The sequence below is a fragment of the Lepidothrix coronata genome, unplaced genomic scaffold (genome assembly GCF_001604755.1).
Source record: "Lepidothrix coronata isolate B3197 unplaced genomic scaffold, Lepidothrix_coronata-1.0 Scaffold71, whole genome shotgun sequence".
Classification (NCBI taxonomy): Eukaryota; Metazoa; Chordata; class Aves; order Passeriformes; family Pipridae; genus Lepidothrix; species Lepidothrix coronata.
The window spans coordinates 526478-549175 of NW_016690251.1; the positions used below are offsets into that span (position 1 = coordinate 526478).

The 22698-nt window shown below is 43.4% G+C and overlaps 1 protein-coding gene across 5 annotated transcripts in view; it reads left to right on the forward strand.

The window, feature by feature from the left end:
• The first annotated feature begins 4888 nt into the window (after nt 1–4888).
• MAP4K3 (mitogen-activated protein kinase kinase kinase kinase 3) overlaps nt 4889–22698 on the forward strand; it is a 76372-nt gene continuing 58562 nt past the window's right edge. For 4 of the 5 annotated variants that reach the window (XM_017818857.1, XM_017818858.1, XM_017818859.1 and 1 more), the window contains exons 1-5: nt 4977–5107; nt 13845–13902; nt 16738–16828; nt 19687–19751; nt 21956–22011. In XM_017818857.1, coding sequence (XP_017674346.1) covers nt 4997–5107; nt 13845–13902; nt 16738–16828; nt 19687–19751; nt 21956–22011 — 381 coding nt within the window. In that variant the 5' untranslated portion in view covers nt 4977–4996. Of the gene's footprint in view, nt 5108–13844; nt 13903–16737; nt 16829–19686; nt 19752–21955; nt 22012–22698 lie in introns of all 5 variants that reach the window. The other variant, XM_017818860.1, reaches the window with a different exon arrangement.

Genomic DNA, 22698 nt, shown 5'->3' on the forward strand with positions numbered 1-22698 from the left:
GCTCTGCTCCTCCAGTGATCCAACAGCGCCCCCTGCTGGCCCTGGTTAGAATTGCGCCAAAAGGCGGAAAGTACTGAACGGGGTTTTTTGGAGGGGACTTTGGGTACAGGATTAGTGTTTAGTTGGTTTTGTGTTCTTTTGTTGTTCTGCCTGTACACATATATCCTTTACTAAAGGGCTGTTATCTTTTCTTTCTCCATATTTCCTCAACTGGAGCCTCTTATTTTTGGATTTACAGTTGCTTAGAGGGAGGAGCTTGGTCTTCCTCATAAGTCATCTTCCTTAGCAAAACACTTCAGTCTCATTAAACTGAGACAGAAGCAGACACCATTCATCCTGGCGGATCATCATCTTCATCAGGTTGAAGGGATGGTCGTGCAAGTGTACTGGCTGGGAAAAGTGGTACTTGACAGCAGTGTATCTCTGAGCAACACCAGATGGAGAGGAAGAGGCGCTCCCACACCATGTAACCAAACCCAGCACCAGTCTTTCCTTCCAGTGCTAGGAATTACCCCCTGCAGCTAGTCCCTGTCACCTGCCCTCCTGGTCCCCATCCTTTTACCATCTGCTCAGCTCATGCCCACTCTTTCTTCTCTGAGTAATCAGCTCTGCTCAGCTTCTTGCAGTACTCATGTCCTGGATCCACCAGCACCAATGGCCAATGCACCAATGGCCAGTAGCACTCATAAAACATTACCTATTACATGGGAGCCTGATTTCTTAGTGGCAGTGCTGGCTGAAATATGGAATTTGCAGCAGAGAGGGAAGGAGGCAGGAGTCAGGGTGGATCTCACGCAGGCTTTTGTTTTTGCAAGAGTGGAGCAGGGTTAATAAAGAAAGGAAAAAGTGGTGCAGGGATCTGTCTGGATTCCAGTTGCCACATGCTGCACCACCAACTGGTATCCCCAAGGGGCCACCATCTGGCAAATGCCATGGGGATGTGCCCTCCCTTGCCCCTGCAGCCATTGCTGCCCTGGGGCACCAGTTAGCTAAAAAAAGCCATTTTTGCCTTCCGTGTTCTTTGCAGAGCAAATGCCAGCATGAGCTGTCACTGCTGGCACCTTGGTCTTCAGCGTGACACCATAGAGGTGGCTCCTCTAAAAGGCTCTTAAAAGGCAGTGCAGCTGCTTACAAACAAATCAGGCATACAGTGCAAAGGGTCTCATCCTGCATGGGTGTCCCTTCTTGAGCAAGGGTGCTGGGTGCTTCAGAAAGTGGAGCTGAGCTTGCTCAGCTGAATGGGAAGCAAACAGCAAAAAGCTGTTCCAGAACAGACAGGAGCAGATATGAGATGCTGCAAGGAAGTGGTACCAAGGATATGCTGTCTGAGGTCAGGAGGGGCTGGGGAATGGACAGCTGCTTTGGAGAACTGTTAAAAGCGGAAGAAAGCATAGAAGAAGCCAAGTCTTCAGATTGCTGACATCACGCTGGAAAGTTTTATTTTCTTTTTTTCTGTGAAGTACAACCTAAAAGCCTCATGTTTGAGAGGAGGGGAAAAATGTCCAGGATGTACTGTTGCTTTATTACAGTTTTAGAATAACCCCTGAAAGTGTGAGGCTTGGCTCTTTCCTCTGGATATCAGGAGTGACTGCAACAGGGCTATGGGGCTTGTGTATGTGGACCTCCCACATCTGGAGCCAACTGGGTCCTCTAAATTTATACTTTCCTTCATACACTTCTTTTGGGGCACAACCAACCTGCCCTGGGACTGACAAAAAGTGCAGTCCTTACCTTGACCAAGGCAGCCTTCAGCATTCCAGAAAGAACTTGTCTGCCTCCATGTCTGATCCCACCTGGCTCAAACAGGCACCTGTAAGGACACCTTCCCTCTCACAGCAGCTCCAATCCCATAAGTGAAAGGGACAGGCCACCTTCCCTCCACAGCACCAGCATATGCAGCACCTTGCCATTTAGTCTGGCACAGAAAGATGCCAGAGAGGTGGGAAGAGGTCTCCAACTGTGACAAATTGCTTTGGTGTCACCTGGAGCCATGTGCAGTCTGCCAACACATGATGGCTGAAGAACCAGAGCTCCCACTTCAAGCAGTGGCCAGGATTTAGGGCTGTAGAGCACAAAGTGGCATTTTGGATCTAAGTAGCAGCAGCAGGAGCCTTAGCAACAGGATGTCATAAGCACAGCTGGAAACAACAAGGCATCCAGCGTCAGCAGGATATTTTTTGTTCCTGTGGGGTGTCACTGACTGCAGCTGGGGCTTGTGATCCCTGAAGGAACCAGAACTCTTAAAGTAATTGGCATTGACTGAACTCTCATAATAACATTTAACACCCAAAAGCAGTTTTATTGAATTAATTTGACCTTCCTGAGCGGTGTTGAAGAGGAGCCCAGTCTGCCTCTTTGCAGCATATGGCTTGACTGTCCTACCATAGCCATGGCTAAGGAATAGGAGGAAAAAAAAGAAAGCAAGAGAAGTCTTCTCAAGGCTTTGGGAAAGCAAATTATGCCTGACACTAATTTGATCTGACCTGTTTCTGAAGGTAGTGGAAGGCACATCTCACAGCTCCATCTGTTTCTCCTTACCAAAGAGAAGGGACACAGACGCTCCCAGGGTGTTTTTAGAAGAGCAGAGGAAGAGTGGGCAGCTGCCATGGATAGAAAGCAAGATTTAAGGGGGAAAAAAATCCTGCTTGCTTCATTCATAACCATTTCTACCAAAGCAGAACTTGGCAAGAACATAACATGGGAACAACTATAACCCAGTTCCCCTCTAATGAGATAGAAATGAAGAGGCAAGAGCAGTAGGGCGACAAGGTTATCGGCTCTCCCCAGCAGGATGTCTGTTAGCCTTTCCGGACAGCTCTAATTCTCTGGCATTTCCTTCTATAACTCACTCAGAGCTGCTGCTACTCCTAAACTTGTCACAGAGCCCAGTCCCCCTGGATTGGCTCTTGGAGCATCTGTAGGAACTCTGTCCAGCTAATCTGTGCCTGTTGCCTGTGCCGGTGCTTCCGCAGCAGAAAGCAGCAAAGTGTGCCCCAAAAACCTCAGTCATGTGCCAGGAAACATTACTGACACCTGAATCTCAATCTGAATCTGGCAGGTTTGAGACCATTTTGCTTGTGAGAGCAAAAGTCATAAAAACAAAGCCAAGGACAGGAATGCATGGCCCAGGGTGGCTGGAGGGACAAACACACCGACCAACAACATGCAATTTCACAGGCATCCCCTGCCAGAGCTCAAGCTCCTCAACTCCTTTTCTGCTCTGGTAATCACACATTGAAATGGGGCAATGCCCAGCCCCCTGTCCCAATGCACCTTCTCAGCGGAGAGGAAAGAACCCACAACAACATCTTTGGCAAGACAGGCAGGGGCAGCAAGCAGATGGTGCATTTTCGTGCCTAAAGCTCCCCCCTCAGTCCACTCTGTTTGTTTCACCCATCAGTCACTGGCAGCAGAAATGTGGCAGGAAAAGCTCTGGCTGGTTCACTGGCACAGAGCCCAAGAAGTGCTCCAGGACCCACTCACTACATAACTTCAGAGGCCATGCATCTGGAGAGAAGGGTTCCCACAGCTGTCTGGTGCTTGTTCCCTGTGCAGAGCGGGTGGGAAGCACAGACAGGGATGGAGCAGGAACCCACATGCCTCCTCTGTGCTGGAAACCTGTGTGCAAGATGGGACTGAAAGTCTATACACTGGCAGCATTAGTATAAGACGAGAGAGGGCATACGCTGCATCTTGTGGGGGTGTGCATAATGCTCCAAAAAGTTACGAAATAAGAGGAAACCGTCCCACAGATGAGAGGAAGATGTTGCCCAACCAGAGTGCATTGGATGGGTGTGCAGAGGCTGTGTCAGTATGCAGGGGACTGGCAGATGCACAGCACGGTGCAGATGTGGGGACATCCATAATGTGTGCTTCCCAAGTCCCGCTGGGGAAAGGCAGACACCTCCCAGGAGCCAGTAAGGGTCCCGGGATTTCCCGCAGGATCCACCACTGGAGGCTGTGGGCAACTGGACAATGCTAGGATTACTGTGGTGTAAGTGTAGAAGACCCTTTCCGGAATATTTTACTTCAAGGATATTAGGGTTTTTTGCTTAAGAAAGTTTTCCTGCCTAGAAGACATGTCTTTCCCCAGAGAGAGTTTTAGATGTTTTCTCCTCCTGCATTCAAGAGAAACACTCCTTGACATGAGAAAAAGGTAAGTCCGCAGACATGCGGAAGCCCGGCAGAGGGGGGGCCAGAAATTATACAAGCCCTGAGAAGAGCAGGGGGCGCATCTTTCCTCAGGCCTAGTGTTTGAATAGGATTAATGTTCTTTTAAGTCCAGTGTTCATGACTTTGGAAACAAGTTTTCCTGCAATCCTTACACTGCCTGGCATTTCGGGGGTACACCTGCGTGTTGGATCTTACTTCACAAGTGGCTTCCCAGTTTTGTGCACCGGGACGGGGAGCGCTGGGCTCCCACGCACCCAGGCGCGGGCAAACGCCACGTCCCAAGCTGGAGAGCCGGGGATGGACACCAGGGCCAGGGAGGTGGTCGGTCCCTGGTGCACGGGGACAGCGCCGCGGTGTCCCTGGGCTCCGGCTGCGGGGTCTGGGGAATTAGCGGGTCCTCGGCGCTACGCCCGCGGGGTCTGCACACGGACCGCGGCTCCCATTCGAGGACCGCGGCTGCGGAGGAAGCCGGCGGTGCCCTGGGGGAGGATGTGCTGGTTTCTCGGGCCGAGGTCAGCGCCGGCCGGTCCCGAACCCGCGGCCCCTCTTCCCCCGCCGGCGATGCCCTCGCGGGCCCCGCACACGCGCAGGACACCCCACCTGGCCCTGCTCCTGGCGCGCAGGCGCGGGGGTGTCTCCGGAGAAAGGGGGGTAGAGGGGGCGGGCGCTGTCCCGCGCGTGCGCGGTGCGGCGGCGGGCGCCATGTTGTCGGGGCGGGCGGCGGGGGGGCGGTGAGCGCTCGGTGTCGTCGCGTTCGCTCCGCGCCTTCTCCCCCGGCCCCGGGCCCGGGGGGTCGCGGCCGAGCGGGGCGTCCGACGGCACCATGAGCGGCGGCGGGGGCGGGAGGGTGTGCGACCTGTCCCGGCGCAACCCTCAGGAGGACTTCGAGCTCATCCAGCGCATCGGCAGCGGCACCTACGGCGACGTCTACAAGGTGGGCGCAGCGCCGCGGCCCGGCGGGGGGGATCGCCTCTGTCCCCCTCTGTCCCCCTCTGTCCCCACTGCGGCGAGTTCCGCTGTCACGCAGCCTGGCCGGCCTCCTCCTTCAAAATCTGGGGAGGGGGGAGTTCCGTCGCGCAGTGGCGTCCCCTGGCCCTCCCCAGGGCAGCGAGGCCGCCCCCCCTCTGTCGGGGTCTGCCCCCCGCCCCGGCCCAGCCGCCGCTGCCCCCACCCGGCCGTGTCCTAGCCGGGCAGGTGCGGGTGTGTGCGGGACTGGCTCTGTTCCGGCGGCCCTGGAGCCGCCCCGCAGCCGCTCTGGCCGCTGCTCCTGTATGCCGGCCTCGGCCGCTGCTGCCGGTGCCGGCTCGGGCGGAGCTTGGGGGTCTGGTCCCTTCCAGAGCGGGCCGGGGGCTGTAGGGGTGTGGGAAGCTTGCTCGCTCGGTTCCAGCCCCAAATGCCACTTGAAGTCGTGTGCCTGAAGGCGAACGGGGCCCTCCGTCCCGGCTACTGCTCCCGCCGCTGTCTTGGATGCGATACCGGTGTGTTGTGCTTGTGTCGGTGTGAAACGTGAGGCTGGGCGGTCCGAGGGCAAACTGATGTGGTTAGGGTCAGTCTTTCAGGGTTCTGTCCTAACTTAAGCAAACGTAGGAAAATCAAAGCTAAGGCAAAAGCAGCTGAACATAAGTTTTGGGTTTAGGGGACTTTATAATGTACTTTGACATTTTTCCCCACTTTGCAGTGTATGTTCTTATTTGTGTATCCGGTTGAATCCTTGCCTGTTGGGATGTGACGTTCTCTCCCTGGGGTAGGATGACCCTGGTTGTTACCTGCTCCTGATTGGTCTTGGAGCAGAGGGAAGAACTGAAGTTTGTCATGTGCAGCCTGGTGGAAGCATTGCTTGAACTGTGTGCTTTCCAAGCATCTTCTGGCCTGTTTTTGTCATCAGTGGGTGTACACATGTGTCTGAGGAAACTTGTACTGGTAGGCAGGACTGTAGGGAAACATGTAGAGCCATTCCACAATTTGAGGTGCACAGAACTGGTGCTGGTGCTGCCTTTCACTCCGAGTGAATGTGCCTAGAATGAAGTCTTGTTTGGGTTGGGGTGATTTTCGTTTAATCTCATCTCGCTTAAATGTTATGGAAGTTTCAGACCTAAATCCTCTTGTTATTGCGCTCTTAGTGTGCTAACACCCTGCTTTATTAGTTGTTTGATTGAAAGGGGGTTTTGTGTTGCTTGCCCCACCTTGCCAGCTTTCTTGGTGTGTTTGTGTACTGTGCTGATGTTTTACTTGTCCAAGCCTAGTTGCCTTGTGCTCTGGGTTTTTGCTTTTCTGCACACTGTTCTTCTGTGTGCCTTTATGTGCGTGTCTCTTTCTGTGCGGTTTTTAACTGTGACATTGACTCTGCGATACCTTGTCAATCAGATTTTTTCAGTGCTCTGTATGTGATTTTGATGGATATGAATTTTAAGGACGTTACCTCTAACCATAGAGTCTGCAAGACACACATTCAGATACATATTGCATATGTATCTGAAACCTATTAATTGGATTTGTGAAGGTTTTCTTGATGATTATCATACTTACATTGCAGTAGCCTTCAGTTTGGTGCTCTATGAGTGGCCAGTGTTTAGCACTGCTTGTGATTCTTCTTCCTTTGAGGCACAGAAGTTCTCTCCCCCCCCAGAGTGGATTTGCTAATGTTTGCAATCTGCCTGTGGCAGCCGAGATAGGTGGTGATATACCAGGACTAGGTGATATACACTAGGCTGGTATTATAATTATTTCTTCTAGATGGGAGGTAAGTGCTTTCTGATTAGGTTGCAGACAGTGTAGGGAAAATGAGAGATGCTTTTTTCCTGTGTGGATTATTGCCTGTTTCATTTTGAGGCAAGGTCTTGCCCAAGGTGTCTTCAAGGTGGAGCATGAAAGTAGCCCAAAAATAACAATGAAAGCTGGTTACTTTTAATGTGGCAAAGAAGTAGTAGTATAGTCTGAACTGTCATCCACATGTGAACTTAGGCTTTATCTTGTATTTGGGGTTTTGTAAAGCCTCTTTCATTTGCCTTCATGCTGTCACCTGTAGGTGAACTTTGTGGTTGATGAAATAATTGTGTGAAGTTGAAATCAGCCATGAGATGATGGAGCTCATCAGTGGTGGGGTTTCAGCAGAGTGCTTCCAAGCACTCGACATACTTGGGTATCTTCAGGCTGTAGTTTGTGGTTTTTCCCCCTTAGCAGGGAGAGCTGTGAAGGGAGGTGTTTCTGCTGTTAGGTAGGGATTATTGCTAATAAGCTGACAGTCTTGCTAAATACTGACTCTTCTGTAACCTGCTTTCCTGGCAAAGCATTGAGGAGCTGAATGCAGACCAGACTGGCATCTACTTCCCTTACTCCGTTTTAGTTGAACTGAGCTATAACAGGACATGGTTTCAATGTTTGTTTTGTTTTTTAAAAAATTAATTATTAAAAAGAAGGGAAGCAGAGTCTCTATTCTGAAGCTTATTGAATTTGACATAAGAGCTGGTGGTGTGGACTGAGCTACAGAGATTGGAAGAGAGAGGGAGGGTATGGGTCAGATGGATACAATCTTGCTGCCATGAGTCCTGCTCTTACACTCACTCACATACCAGTGTGGGATTTTTGGCTCAAGCCAGTATTTTTACAATTAGCTGCACTCCCACCGAAATTCAGCTTTCAGAGAGCCTTGGAGCAAATGATAATGGATTCATCACAAGAAAGGTAATGGATAACTTGTTCATGCCATTAGCTCTTTATCAAATATTCACAGTCAACAGTATGTATATATTCTAATTAGCACTGGTGCAAATTTGTTGTAGGAAGTGAAGTGTTATCTGAATAGCTTAGTTCTTCATGTATCTCTTTAATTATATTGCTGTGCAGGTCATTTCTGTCTTTTGTGCTTCTGTATTTCACTGTTCCAAAGAATTTAATTGTGAAAGGTGGTCACCAAAGTGTGAAAGAAGAGTTATGATTTATTGGCTGTGAAACAGGGATACTGTCCAGTCGTGCTTCGTTGCAGGAAATATTCCTAGACTTTAATGAGGTAGCTGCTTAATTTTGTTTGTTCTGCATTTATCCTTCTCTCATTTAAGAAGGCTTTTCTGTCTCTTAAAAGTTGCCATTCTTAGTTCCAAGCTCTCTGTAAGTTGTGACATTCTTTTAAAGTTTGGATTACAAGTGCTACACGGGGGTTTTCTGACAGACACCATATTATGATGTTTCCAGTTTGTCCCCATTCTAATACCTTTGGTTTTGGTAACAATTGCACAGAGTTTGGAAGTATATTCTGAGGTGATTGTAGGTCCAATGCTTTTGTTCATGTGGTAAATTTATATCACAGCATACCTTGAAAAAAAAGATATTGCTTTGGTTTAATAAAGGTTGAACTTTATTTGCCATCTCAGAGGTCATTCGTCTTGTGCGGGTGGACCCTTCCAAAGATTTTCAGCACCTTACTAAAAGAAAGGCTCTTCTTTTACTTTCCCCTTTAATGAAATTCAAACAGCTGTGATAATTAGTGAGATTGTTGTTCCTGCAAGGGTTATGCCACGTCTGCCTTATTTCAGTTCTTTTTGGGATTTATGGCTTCGGCCAGATAACAAATGAAGACACAGAACTCAGTGGGTTGCACTTTGCTTGAGGTCTTATTTTTAAAAAAGAAAAGCCTGATTTTTCCATTTCCCAGCCCTTTGGCAGGGAAGTTGGTTTTGGTGAGGGAAGTCATGTATCCACCAGCTCAACTGCTTCATGATGAAAACTTAAGATTCTGTGAGTATGTCTGGGAAACACCTGGTGACTGTTACTGCTTTCTGCTGACATCCGTGTTTCAGAGTGCCTGGTTGCTGATGGAGCTTCTATGTGCTGCTGGAAGAGAATGCGTCCAGGTCAGATGAACCTGAGTCTTGATGAACTTCTGTTTTGCAGTGTCCTACACACAAATCTCTTCTCTGCATGTGGGTGCCCTTGGTCCTCTTTCCTGGAGTGATCCAGAGGTGATTCTTCTGCAGTTTGCTGCTTCTGAAATATTGAAGCTGTGCCTTTCAGTTGTGTGCTTTTGGATAGACATTTTAGTCTTTCTTTCTTCCTGATTGACATTACAGCTTTTGAAGCTTTTTATGACTTTGTTAGGAGTAAATATCTGTTTTGAAGGCTCTGTCTATTCAGCGTTAATTGGCTTTTGAAACTTGTCAGGTAGAGAGAGAGGGAGGTGGATGTTTTGCCATCCCATTTTTACTACACTGAGTAAGTACTACAAGGCCTAGTTTCTGGGACTGTGGTTTCCTTAACCAATAGTCTGTACCTTGCACAGAGATTTTTGTTTTTCTTAGTTTTAGATCCTTTTGTTTAACATCAGCTTTATCAAAGCTTTGCTTTCTAAAATTATCACTCTGTTGGGTTGTGGTATCGCACTTTCTACCAGAATGTTGGAAGCTAACTATTTTTAGGCAGGGGAGTTCTGAGGGTTTGAGAGAGGCTGAAGAGAAGGACTGTAGGGCTGGAAACAAGAGGACTGGGGAGTTGCTTGGGTGTGTTTTCCTGAAGAGCAGAGCTAATCAGGCTCAGGAAGCCCGTTTGTACCCTGGAACCAGTTATCCCATGAAGTAGTAACTTGTTTAGAAATCATTTTGTTCAACAGTTCACACAGCAAGTGGTCAAAACCAGAAGCCCTTGTTGTTGCTGTTTTACTTTGCTTTTTGACTTAGTTTTTGTTGCAGCATTATATGCTTTATATTATCAGTTTCCATTTGAAGGACAGTTATAAACTTGTCAAGAGATTTATCTCCTCGGATTTTTCGTCTCTACTTGTTCAGCTGCACAGATGTCTCCTTCTTATGAAGTGGAATATATTAGGGGCAGTGCTAAATACTATCCTTCCTCCTCCTTTTTTTCTTTCCTCTCCTGCTCAGGCACACACCATTTGCACATCTTTTGCTTGACTGGTGTTTCCCAATTAGAGCACATCAGAGTACTGCCTCACTCCGTTGCTCTTTGGTTCTCCATTTCAGAGTAGTAAGGTCTTTACAATTCTGAAGCATTTTTGTTAATTAATTTTTGCAAATAGAGTAACAATAAAGCCTGACATTTTTTTTAGCTTTTATTTCTGCTTGCTGGCAGTTTTTTATATAACATTTTTATCTGTCATCCTGCTGTTGTTACAGAGATACTAGTAATTATTTTCTGTTTAATTTTGCAGTGCCTCTTCAGTTGACTTCACAGTTGGTAGAATTTTTGAAACTTCTCCCCAGATGGCAATCTAGATCTCTGGAAGAGTATAGTTCTTTTAGCTGCTGATAGAATTAGGATTCTTCTGTCATTTTTTAGAGCACACATCGTATATAAATGGTCTACACATTTAATAAAGTACCTGCATGTAGATGCAGGCATTGTGGGCTAATCTTTGCCTCTAGAAAGCCTGGGTAATGCATTCCCATTGAGATAGTGAAATATGCATTTGAAGGAAGTGGTTGAAAGATCCTGTTCCTGGAAACAGGGATGGATGCTGTAAACCTCAATATCACAAAGGCTGGGAGTTAGAGTACTTACAGTGCAAGTAGAAGCAAAAAATGAATATAGGTTTTCTTATGTGAGCCTCTTCAAAATTTTGATTGTGTTTTTAGGCTCAAAAGTACTTGTTTGAAATTGTTCTTTACCCACCTACTAATTATTGATTCTCCAGTCTCAAACCCCATAAACGATTGGTGTGATTTTTCCTATATAAAAACCCAAGGTGGTGTCTTCCACATCCTGAGGTGCTGTGTGGTATTGTATGCAAGCACCCCCAAATTCAGAGTTGGAGCCAGCTCCAACAGGTGTTGAAAACCCTATGTACTTCAGTCATTCTCAGTCACTCGTAAGTGTGAGCTCAGATGAGTAATTGTTTCACAACTGATGATTTCAAAGGTATTTGAGATCTAGTAAAACCTGTCACAGGCACCTCATTCTCATTCTCATTCTTAGCCTTTGCAAGGAACCCTTGTGTGCCTACAATTAGCATAATATTTTTATATACTCAGATTAACAAAGGTCATTCATATTCCTACTCTTGACAACACCTTCAGTGCTGATAACCCAAATGGAACAGGACGCAAAGTCATAACTTAATCGGATTCTTGACTTGGAGTCCTGTCTTCTTAATCTACGCCTTGAAGCAGTGGGTAGCCTAGTGTTGGTGACCTGTGTTAAATCAGGTTTTGTTCCTCCTTTTTGGCTTTCATAAGCTCAAGCAGATACTGGTCCAGAGAATCACCAGCTGGCCAAAGAGTCCCACTGCTGCTGGTGCTGAAGAAAGGAAGAAATGCCTAGTCTGAAGGTGAAAAGACACAACAATTTTTCTTCCCTGACAACAGTTTGAAGAGTTTTTGAAAACATGATGTTGAAGATGAACTCCCTTTGCAATGGGAGGGTGCTGAATCAACCCTGAGGTGTTGGGGAGTGCAGATTTGACAAGGCTACCAGATGCTTGGACTGTTTCTTTGGTTGGCATTCTACATGTCCTGCTTCTGATGTATCTATAGATTTGCCTGTCTACTAGTGATAGTTTCTTTTGAGCACCACCGCCACGTAAGACTTGTGATGAGTATCTTACATGCTTTAATCAAATTTAGATTGAAATTGTCACTAGCTCATACTCACCTTCTATCTCGCTTTTTTGTCACAGAATGTAATGACCTATGGAGCCATAGTCACAGAAACAAATTACTGACAGTTGGACACAGTATTGTTAAAAATAAATAAAACCAAAAAAATGTCCCTGAGGCCTGTGAAATTTTTCCATCTTGACTTGCATATTGCAGCTGTGCTCAGGATGTGTAAGTTCAGGATCTCTCCATTTGTATCCGCTATAGTTGTATCTCATTGATTATCTTATTAGTACAAATTGCCCTGAAGCAAGTCTGTAAGTATTAACAAGACTCCCTGAGGATCACAGGTCTTTGTTAAAGTTTCAGTAGTTCTTCTTGTTTATCTTGGAGGTTAAAAAATTCTGATGTTTGTTTGATTCATGAACATTTTGCCTGTGTGTTTGTTTCATGCTATGTGTTCAGAAAAGAAATGAGGAGTAAAAATCCTAGCTCATGCTTCAGTGGTGCCACTTCCTCATGTGTTGCCTTGATTCTCTGGTACAGATAAAAGGAACTCCTTTTCTTAATGTCTTTTTTCCACCAGTGATTAATGGAGACATTGCTGCCATCGGTGGGGTGGGCAAATTATGACTTACAGGGAAGGCTGCTAGACAAAATTTATTTTTTATCTGGTTTTTCCACTGTCAGTCAGGTTGGGACTACTCTTTGGCTTTTACAGTATTCTCATTGGTCTCGGAATCTATCACTAACCCTCAGCCTGCAAATTATTGGAAATGCTGGTACTTCCCAGTATTGCAGCAAAGAATTGCTGCACCAAAGAATAGTGAGAGGTTTGAGATCAGCTGTGCTAGGAATGAGATGAGTAGATCTCTAAACACAGGAATACTCACTGCATTTATTTGGCTACTTTTTATAGTCTTAGGAGTATTTTTCCCTCTATTTGTGGTTCCACAACAACGTCTCAAGCTGGCATGTAAAGAATCAGTACCTTAAAGGTGTTTGGTGAGTCTCACGGCCAGTCAGTAAAGGGTGTGAGTTCTTGAGTTCCTACAATGACTTAAATGAAACCATTAGCAGCTTAAAAGCTACATCTGTAAGTTCTGTAATTCTGGCCTTTGGAAAAGCAGGCCTGGTGTCCCCCTCTGTGCCCTGTGTAAGGGCTAGAGGGGGCACGGCATTCTGCAGTGGTGGTCCAGTGCAGTGCAGCTACGGGTAACAAGCCTCCCTTGGGGAGAGAAGAGGCTGTAACTGGGCATCCTTCAGGAGCTGCTGCTTGAGTGCTGGGAAGCAGCTTTGCTGCCTGCTCCTCATGGCTGGGTGCAGGGGCACAGAAGTATCTGAAAGCACTGGGCAAATGGCTTCTCGGTTTTCAATTAGAAGTCAAATGCAACAGTTGTAGAAGAGAAATCATAATTATAATAATTTACGTTGCTTCTTAATGGCTTTCTAAAAATATAACTTCCTTGGTTGCTCAGTAGAAAGGAGGCCTTAGCAGGACAGAGCCCTGTACAAAATGCAGTGAAGATCCTGAGTCATTGCTGCTGCAGTTGGCCTCAGAGCTGCTTTGTATCCAAGGGGAACGCTTTGAGGGGAATACTTCCTAACTCCTTAGTTGCTGGCTTGCCTTTTTGCACCCTTGCATCAAGGGGAAGATGCTGTTACTGGCAGAGAGTAAGGACCAAGGGGCATGTAGTGAAATCCTCAGAAAGTGTTACACTGCCCTGGTGGGAGTCTTAGAAGAGGTCACATACTGCAGGACACAGCCCTTGATGCCCCTTGGGCCTCAATTGCCTGCTATGAGACCCGTGAGTGTTAGACCTGCTTTCCAGTCAGTCTCTCAGTGGTTGGTTTGTTTATAGATTTTAATACGGAAGCACAGCATGGTCAAGGACTTGCATAACTTTGGAGTGTTGTGTGGCATTGTAATTTCCTGAGCAGACTAAAACTTCAGCTCTCAGTACAAATTAGCTGTCTAGTGTTCCCCAACAAGTGGTTTCTCTTTGTTCAACCCTTGTGTTTCTCAGCTGCTCTTTGACTACGTGTTGTCAGAGAACATCAAGTTGAGAATGCAGAGCTGGTTGCTGTGTTCTGCTCTTTAAATATCCTTTTTTTTGTTTGTTTTTATAGGCTCGAAATGTCAACACGGGTGAGCTAGCAGCAATTAAAGTAATAAAACTAGAACCAGGTAAGTGTCTCTTAATTGTAATACACCACAAAAACTAAATATTTTTGTGCTTAAGATAACAATCATACAAAATCAATGTAGTCCACTTATTGAAAGAAGGGGTAATTGTTGCATTTTGCTGTAGGAATACACTGTTCTAAAAAAATAGCAATCATGACAAGCAAGATGTGAGAGGAAAAATGTAATCGAAGAACAGTGAAATGAAAGCTGATTGAAATTTCAGTGAGAGTTGTGGGTTTTTCTGTCTTAAGTAATAAGTTTTTAATCCATGTGATACAAAAACCTCTAGAACAAAAGAAACGTGGAAGACAGCAAGGCAGAAAAGAACTCATCAGGAAAAAGAGTAGAGGAAGAAAAATAAAAAGAAGGGTGAAATAATAGCTGAACATTAGTATCTGGGAGTTGAGTGCATTTCCGGAAATTTGGAGACTATGATTAGGACTTCACTGTCTGCTAGATTTATGCTTTAACTCTGCTTCTGTTGTGATTTCACAAAGTACATGTGCCCTACCGATCAGTTCTCAGCCTGGAAGTGCTGTTCTGTTAATAACAGGCTTGTTGAACAGGAGGACAGTAATCTGGGGAGTAAAATATCCAGACTTTTTGTTCAACTTCTAACTTTCAGTGTTCCATTTCCAGATTTAATATTGTGTGTGTGTGTGTGTGTGGTATTTTAATTACATGTTTTGATCCTTAAGGTGTATGTAGGCAAGAAGGGAAAGAAGGTACAGGTTTTTTCCCTTCTCTTAAAATTCTGGAATTGATTAGAAGTTTTTGCAGTGCATGCACATTTAAAAATGCAGTACGGACAGTATGTTTGTTACTAGGTGGTTCAAAAACTGTATATTCATCACACCTCTATTACTCAAACTGAAAAGTGTGGTCTCAGATGCTCTTGTCTAGTTCTCCTTCTTTGTTTTTCTGTGTCAGTTCCCATTTGCTGGAGTCCTTGGCTTTGCATGACATGGGTTATCAGTCCAGCTAAGCCGAGCATGAGAATCATACTGTGTGCATTCCCTGAGCTGTGGGCAGAGCCCAGGGATGTGCTGCAGCGGGGTAATTTGCCCTCATGCTGTGGTGAGGGGGTGAACAACTGGCTCCTTGCAGTTAAATATTTTTGGCAGCCTTTGGACACCCAAGTGGTGCACAGAGAACGTGCTGTAGCTGCCCTCTGTTTGCTCACTAAGCTTGGTTTCTCTCTGTAGTTGTCACTGTCAGTTGTGATGGAGGCTTGACTGAGAACTTCAGACAGGCAGTGACCACATTCTAGAACCATGGCACTGGCTTTCTTTGGAAGTTTTGCAGACTGAGGGAGAGTGTGAAGGCTTTATGCTGCTTTCATTTTGAATACAATGAAAACACTGGTCAAATACTGAGGGAGTCACGTCCTTTCACAGGGATACCTGTCTGTATGTGAAAATAATTTCTCTGTTCTTTAGTGTCCGTGTGTTTAAAAGTCTAGCCAGGATATAGCAAACCGTCAGCAATACACATAGATGTTAACTTTCAGCTTATGATTTGAAATTTGCTATCAGTTAAATAAAATACACAGGAACATCACCTTTGTGGTTATAAATAACCCAGTTGATAGGTCATGAGTATGTTAATATACTGGGAGAAACTTAAAACATATTTTCTTAGGTCATAGATTGGCCAGTTCTGTTGGAATTTATTGTTTTTATTTTGAAATTTATTAACAGTCATATTTGAGAATTGATTTTTGGACTGTGACGATACATAGGAGCTTAGTGTCTATATTCAGGTTTTTAGACAATCACTTTAGTTTCCAGTTTAAGTTATGCTCAGGTGCACTACAACAGAGTGCTAAAAGGAGACGACTTTGAATGTTCCTGTGTTTTCAACTTGTTTAGGTGTCTCAAGTTATTCATGGAGTTAAATGGTTATCTTAGGCCTTCAGGCTTGTTCCACCGACAAAGGCCTTGAGGCTGGTAGAAATGAATTGGATTTTGTCTACTATATGTGTCTAACTAAAGAAACTTCAGAAGAACTTATTTCAAAATAACATACCAGGCTAGCTCTAATTTGCCCTTATGGCTAAAGAAATTTCAGAGGAGTCCCAGTGTAAGAGACTGAACTACAAAGAACACATGACACGCATTTATTTAAAAAAATTAGAAATTAAGAAGGCTGTCAAATATCTGTTACCATCATTCTCTTACTTTTGATGGTTTTCTTGCCTTCTTTAAGTTGCATATGAAATAACACTACCAAAATAAAATCGTCTCAGTTGTGTTTTCAGTTTCATGCATGATTTTCTCAATGTACACATCCAGTAAGAAACTTTTATAGAAAGACCAGGACAGCCATGGTACTGAATAGTGAGACAGGTAAATGCTGCACCTGTGTCAGTGTTTTATCTGGGCGTAAGTTATGCGCAGGCCATAAATTTACATTCTTGCTGAGTCTGCTGAAAAGTTGCAGCAGCAGCCTACTAGAGTCTGGGTGTTTTTGCTCAGGAAGATGAGCTAATGGGTATTGGGCATATGGCCAAAAATAGCAAAGTTTTGTTGTGTTTTTAAGAACCCAGGCTATTGGCAGGGCATATGCAGATGCACACAGAGGGGTCTCAGGGAGAATAAGGACTTTAGAAAGAGCTATGGCCAATATTATAACAGGTGTCAGCAGACATGAGTTCCATCTGTCCCAGGAGAATATAGTTACTTATTGCTAGTAAATACTGATTTACAGCTAATTTATAGATCTTTGAAAATTGCAGATAGTCTTAATTACTCAGAATGTTTGTTTTATAAACATGTGCTGAAAGTTGAGTTAAGATGTGTGTATAACGAGGCCAATCGTCCTTCTGCTTTTCAGGAGAAGATTTTGCTGTTGTGCAGCAGGAAATCATTATGATGAAAGACTGTAAACATCCGAACATTGTTGCTTATTTTGGCAGCTATCTCAGGTACAGTTTGTTTCTTTTGCTCACTTAAAAATGTGTGCCTCTCTCCTTGTAAAGGACAGGTCTAAAAGGTGACTTAGGCAAAACACAGTTTACCAAATAAGTATTATACAATTTTATATATATATTTTTTTCATTTACCTTAAAATCTGTTTATTACAGTGTATGTCTATAAATAATTTTTCTCTTAGCAAAATCATTCAGTGATCACGTAGTCGTGTTTCCTTGCAAATGAGTTGACACCTATAATATGTAAGTGGAAAATTAAGAAGTATGACAAGTGTGAAGAGTCTGTGTATATAATATCTTTTAAATCTTTTTCAGTAGAATGTCTTGTTTGTCTAACACATGAACTTCTGACCAGAATGTGATGGTTCCATTTATGTTTGTTTCTGGAGGTGAAATTATTTGCATTGTAGAAACATTGACAGATGTATCCAGTTGTCTTACAACTGCTTCTTTTAACTGATCACAGTAGGAACAGAATGCTTAGTATAGCTAATGAAAAGCTGTTTCTGATGGTTTTCTAAAATTTCATGTGAAAATAGATTGTGAAAGAATGTTATTATTGCATTCAACTTTCTTTACTGTTTTTATATTGAAATGGTACCTCTTCTCCTGGAGCTGTATTCAGGGTGAGGGTGTTTTTTCCTTAAAAAAAAAAGTTTCCCTCTTTTCTCAGAGTACCAAAATACACCTTTGTAGACCCAGAATTAAGTTTTGGTAAATATCCTGTGTGTTTTGTCACTCTCTTATTCTCTTGCTTGGTTCCCTCCTCTTTGTTGGTAGAGTGCTTCTCTTTTGTCTGGGCAATTGCATCACTGTCTTAGAGACCTTCTTGTGTCTGACCTTTTGATTTCCAAGCATATTTCAATGCTAAGAACAATAGAATAGTACTATCATCCTTTACTTGCCAGCATATTGTTCCCCATGGATTTCTTCTGTTTATGTCAGGATTTTTCAGACAGTCGGATTTCTGTGTTCCTGTTAGCCTAGGTGTGAAGTTGCAGACACTAAACCGTACTGTGGTCCTGTCTGTTTTGTTTGCTGCTCTTGCCATATGCTCTGCAGAAATAGACAACTGTGTACAGTGTTAATGTTGGATGTTACATGATCTTCACCTGTCCCAGAGTGCTTAGGCACAGTAATAAAAGGCTAGATAGTGAATTAGAGATAAAGTCGTCTCTTCTGATCCTCTTACGTTCTTTTTTTTCTTTTCTGTAGGGCTTTTGCACACTGGGAAGTTAATGCCCAGTAAGCAAAAGTGTGAATTTACCGCACTTATCTGCTTCATGTCTCTTACTTTGTGGGTGCTCTGCTGCTGTCCCAAGGCTGCTGAGATTGTTCTGGCTTCTTCCCACTTCCACACTGCTGCTGCTGTTGGCATCAAACAGGATGCAGCCACACATGGGAAAGAGTGGCTTTCATGAACTCAGTGCCCCCAAAAGTATCCCTGTTTGAGTCCTGCATCATTGTGGGAAGCAAATGAGGGACTTGGAGGTGTATGTCTTTTCAGTGCTTCTTTCTCACGTTCCCCTGCTAATTCTGTTTTCTTTCACAGGTAGTCACATTGCTTCTGCGTCTTTCATCAGTTATTTCAGTGGAAAGCCTTAATATTATTTCAAGCAATGCTTTAATTAACCCCTAGAAATGTAAGCAGTTAACAGCCAGGGAACTCTACTGCTTAAAACTTCTGTAATGTTTGCATAGTACCTTTCTCACCCATAGAGGAAGCAGATGGGGTGTAGCTTTGAGGGCTGTGTAGACTATAGATGTGAATGGGGAGAATATCCAAGAAAGACAGTTCTTCCTTGGAACAGCAGCTATTCTAGCTGTTACCTGCTGGTGAGAAATTCTTAAAATTTGCAGCTCAGGAGATAAGCTCAGCACTTTACATCACTGCTTTGCAAAACACTTCCACAAATGTCTCAGCTGTTCTAACAGAGCCTTATGAATGCAGGAAACTCAAGACCAGGGTTTATAAGGAAGCTGCAAAACAACCATCAACCGTTCCTTTGATTGTCCTGTTTTACAGACTGCTCTAAGGTGGTTGTATGTGATTTTTTTTTTTTCCCCCTCTGAGTATTTTGATGGCCAGGAATGACTAGCTAAGTCCCAGATTTTCTGCTTTCCAAAATGCTGTTTTGTGACCACACATCTTACCAGTGAAAATTACTAAGTGAAAATAGAATTACTGACCGTAAGAGAAGAGACCTCTGAATTTGTCAGCCTGCAGTCTGTTCTTGGAAAGCACCTTTTGTTGGAGGTATAGTGACTCAAACTGAATTGACTCCCTTAGTAAGGGAAGAACAACTAAATAACTTTGCTCTGACCCATAGGTATTTTTGAAGGAAAAGACTTCATCTGAGCAGGCACTTATCCACAGCATGGACTCCATTCTGCCTAGCATTGACTAAAGCACTATTTTCACTTAATTTGTTGTGGAAGAAGTTGAGAGATACCCCTAGGGCGTTTCGTTTTGCATTTGTTTCTTGTTTGTTTGTGTTAACTCCTATGCTCTGAAAAAAGTGGAAAGTGAAAATGAGGAAGAAATAAGAACCTGCATCTGTTTCCTTTCTACTCTCAAAAAAAAGTATTTCAACAAAAAATTAGTGTGAATGTTTCACTAATACTGTTTTTATTATTTCATTAAAGTAGAATATTTTTGAATATTTTATTAGTTTCTGTTTGTACAGTGAAGTATCACATAAAGATTAAATCATACTCATTATTTGACTTGTACTTTTCATAATACAGAGCTTGTTATGTTGTGTTTTACAACGTTATAGTCCTCTGACTTTTCCTTTACAGGTGCTGTTCTCAGATCTGACAACTAATGAATGGTTTTATTCACTTTTTAGACGAGACAAGCTATGGATTTGCATGGAGTTCTGTGGAGGTGGCTCTCTACAGGATATTTATCATGGTATGAAAGACTAATTCCTTAAATAAGTAAATCTTACTTTCAAAATTTGAAGTGATTACAGTGTTTTGGAATTAGAGAGGAGGAATACTAAAATTAGTATCCATAATAATTCATTGAAGGTCAGTTTTAGCTTATGTTTTTGCTTAATTGGTTAGGCTTGGTTTTCGTAAACAAAATTACAGCTATGGTGGGTTTTTTTCTAGCAGCGGAAGCTATTTTCGTCCTTCAGTAGCTCATATACCCATCACTACTTTTTAAAGACTGTAAAATTAGACAATACTACATTGTAAAAATAAAAAAATACTGCTGTCTTACTTCATAGCCATTTTGTTTCTGAGCTTTTGAACTTTGTTTTAGTATAGTCTATACCACTGCCTACAGAAACCTAGGTAAGTGGATTGATTACCATGGATGCTCGTGTCCTTTGTAAACAGTGATCATCTCTATGTTTGTACAACAGTAGTTCCACCAGGGTCTTTTTTATTACCTTTTTTTTTATGCTGGCTTTGTGACACGTGAAAAGCAAAGGTGGCCTATATATTTGCTTTGGGCTTGGCTGCAGTGAGTGGTCAAAGAAACAAGGACTGTGTGTGAATGTATTTGATAATGGAGAGATTAGTAAATTGATTGCTAGTTTTCAGGAGACCATCAGTTTTGAGGGATTTTGTTGCCCTGGAATTAAGACTTGCATGGGAAAGAAGTGTGCTGTGGCTTTGTAGTTCCCAAGTGATGTTTTTCAGAGAGAAATTGTGAGGATTTTACATGTGAGAATCTTCCCTTGTGCTCAAAGAGGTCTTTACATATAACTTGGGTGCAACTAAAACAAGCACCAATTCACAAGTTCACACCATGCTCATGGCATAGTCATTTGAATGTGACCTTGTTGAGCCTTTACATCTTTGCTAATTTTGGGAAAATGTCATGTTTAATAGACTTTGTTATGTGGAACACCTGTAGAGTAGGAAATGAGCTCATGCCACATAAATGCCTGAACAGATGCCATACAGGACTGGTTTCCCTTGCAGCTGATTTCCGGCTTCTCTGCTGATAGTTAGAATGGAAGGTTCTTTTCTGATCTTTATTATGTTCTAGAGACTCTTATTCCAAATGAACTATAGGCCTCTGTAATCTTATGTCATTTAAGGTAATCAGAATTTAATTTCTCAGGATAAACATAGATGCCTAGATATATGTACACTGGGTGCCAATGTATATAGTTTTGTGTGGATTTGGAGCTTTTCATTCAGGAAAGGGAAGTTAGATTTAGACTTGTTTTGAAGATATGTGTTGCATGATACTAATGTTATGGTTTTGTAGAAGCTTAGCAGTTAGATTCTTCAATCTAGATTCATTCTTAACTCCTTACTCCTTCAGCGTCCTTTGAGAAATTCCATCCAACTTCTCTGTTTTCTCTGCAAAACGTGAGAAGCTTACAGTGGGGACTGTATTTCCTGGTCTTAAACCCCTTTAATTTCAGGATCAAAGTCCAGTGACTAGGGGCAAATAACAGACCGTTACTTGCTTGTTGTTCTCTGTTCAGTTTGCTTATTTATTGAGAATTTGTTTTCCTTTAAGAGACTTGAATGAAGTTGGACCCTGGAGGGAGAGGAAGACTCCTCCTTCCCCCCCTTGGGAAACTGCTGAAAAACTGCTCACAGGGAGAGTTTGGGAAGGTGCTTGGTGTGGCAGGCCCAGGAGCAACAGTGCTGATAGCTCATTTCAGAAAAGGGTTGAGAAGCTGGAGAGAGCAGGTTGTGTGGCAGTGAGGAGGATGGAAGGAGAGAGCAGGTCACAAATGTACAGAGAACTACTCAGGGCTCAAAGGGAACTGAACAAAGTTTGCCGCAGATCTGAGTCACTGAGTTGGAAGTCCAACCTTCCACAGAAGGACACAATGGGTTTGTGCAGGGAAAAGAGTTGTGCTTAAATCATTGCTTCTGTTTCTTTTTCCTTGTAATTATGATGAGATTTATATATGGAAGGAATTAGTACTTTCTATTCCAATGGGAGTGGACGTTTTTGAGTTTAAAAAGTGTTTAGTGGTCTTTGGGATGGTTGGTCTGGAGTAAAAACTAAGCACATTTACTTAGAGGTTTGCAGTGTAAGATCCTATCACTGTGAATGGAAGTAATTGAGGTATGAATTGGGAATGGGCAGTATCTTACCTAATTTTGAGATTTATTTTTTTTTCCCTTTCATTTCAGTGACTGGACCACTGTCAGAACAGCAAATTGCCTATGTTAGCAGAGAAACACTACAGGTAGTGTGTTCTTGTTTTTGATTTTTAATGTAAAAGTATTAAGGGTTAAAAGTAAAAGCTACAGATAACATGTGATGCCATGGAAATAAGGTAATTGGATGACATAGCATTTTTCTCAGACTTTTGAGGAGGTCCCATATTATAGTTTATAACCTCAAATTGCCTGGATCATTTGAAGAAAACTCTTGTCATCGTTTTGCTATTTATTTTATGTTTGTTTCAAAAAGCAGAGAAGCAGCATATTTTCTTAATTCATATTTGCAATATAAATTAGTTATTGTAGGTTTGGAGGAAAATTTAAGCACTCAGTTTGCATATCTAATAGTTAATCTGTGCTAATAAGAAAAAATTGCCTACGTACTTGAGATGTTCAAGTTAAGGTCACTATCCTCTCCCTGTGGATTTGCTAGCTTTCGTTTTTCTTTCTTAAATTACAGGTTCAGTACACCTGTAAAACTTAATCAGGAAGTGCTTTTTTGATGGGTGTCTTGCTTCCGTGTGAGAGAGTAGTTCTTCTAGTGAACACAACTTGTTGAATGCCATCAGTTGAGAGCTGCTGCCTTTCTCAAACACTCTTTCACGATAGCTCTGCTCCTGGGCTATCTCCCTTGGTTGCCACTTACCATCTCCCTATCCTGTGCTAGAGATTGCTGACTTCTGACTTACGGGACATGTCTTTTTTTCTCT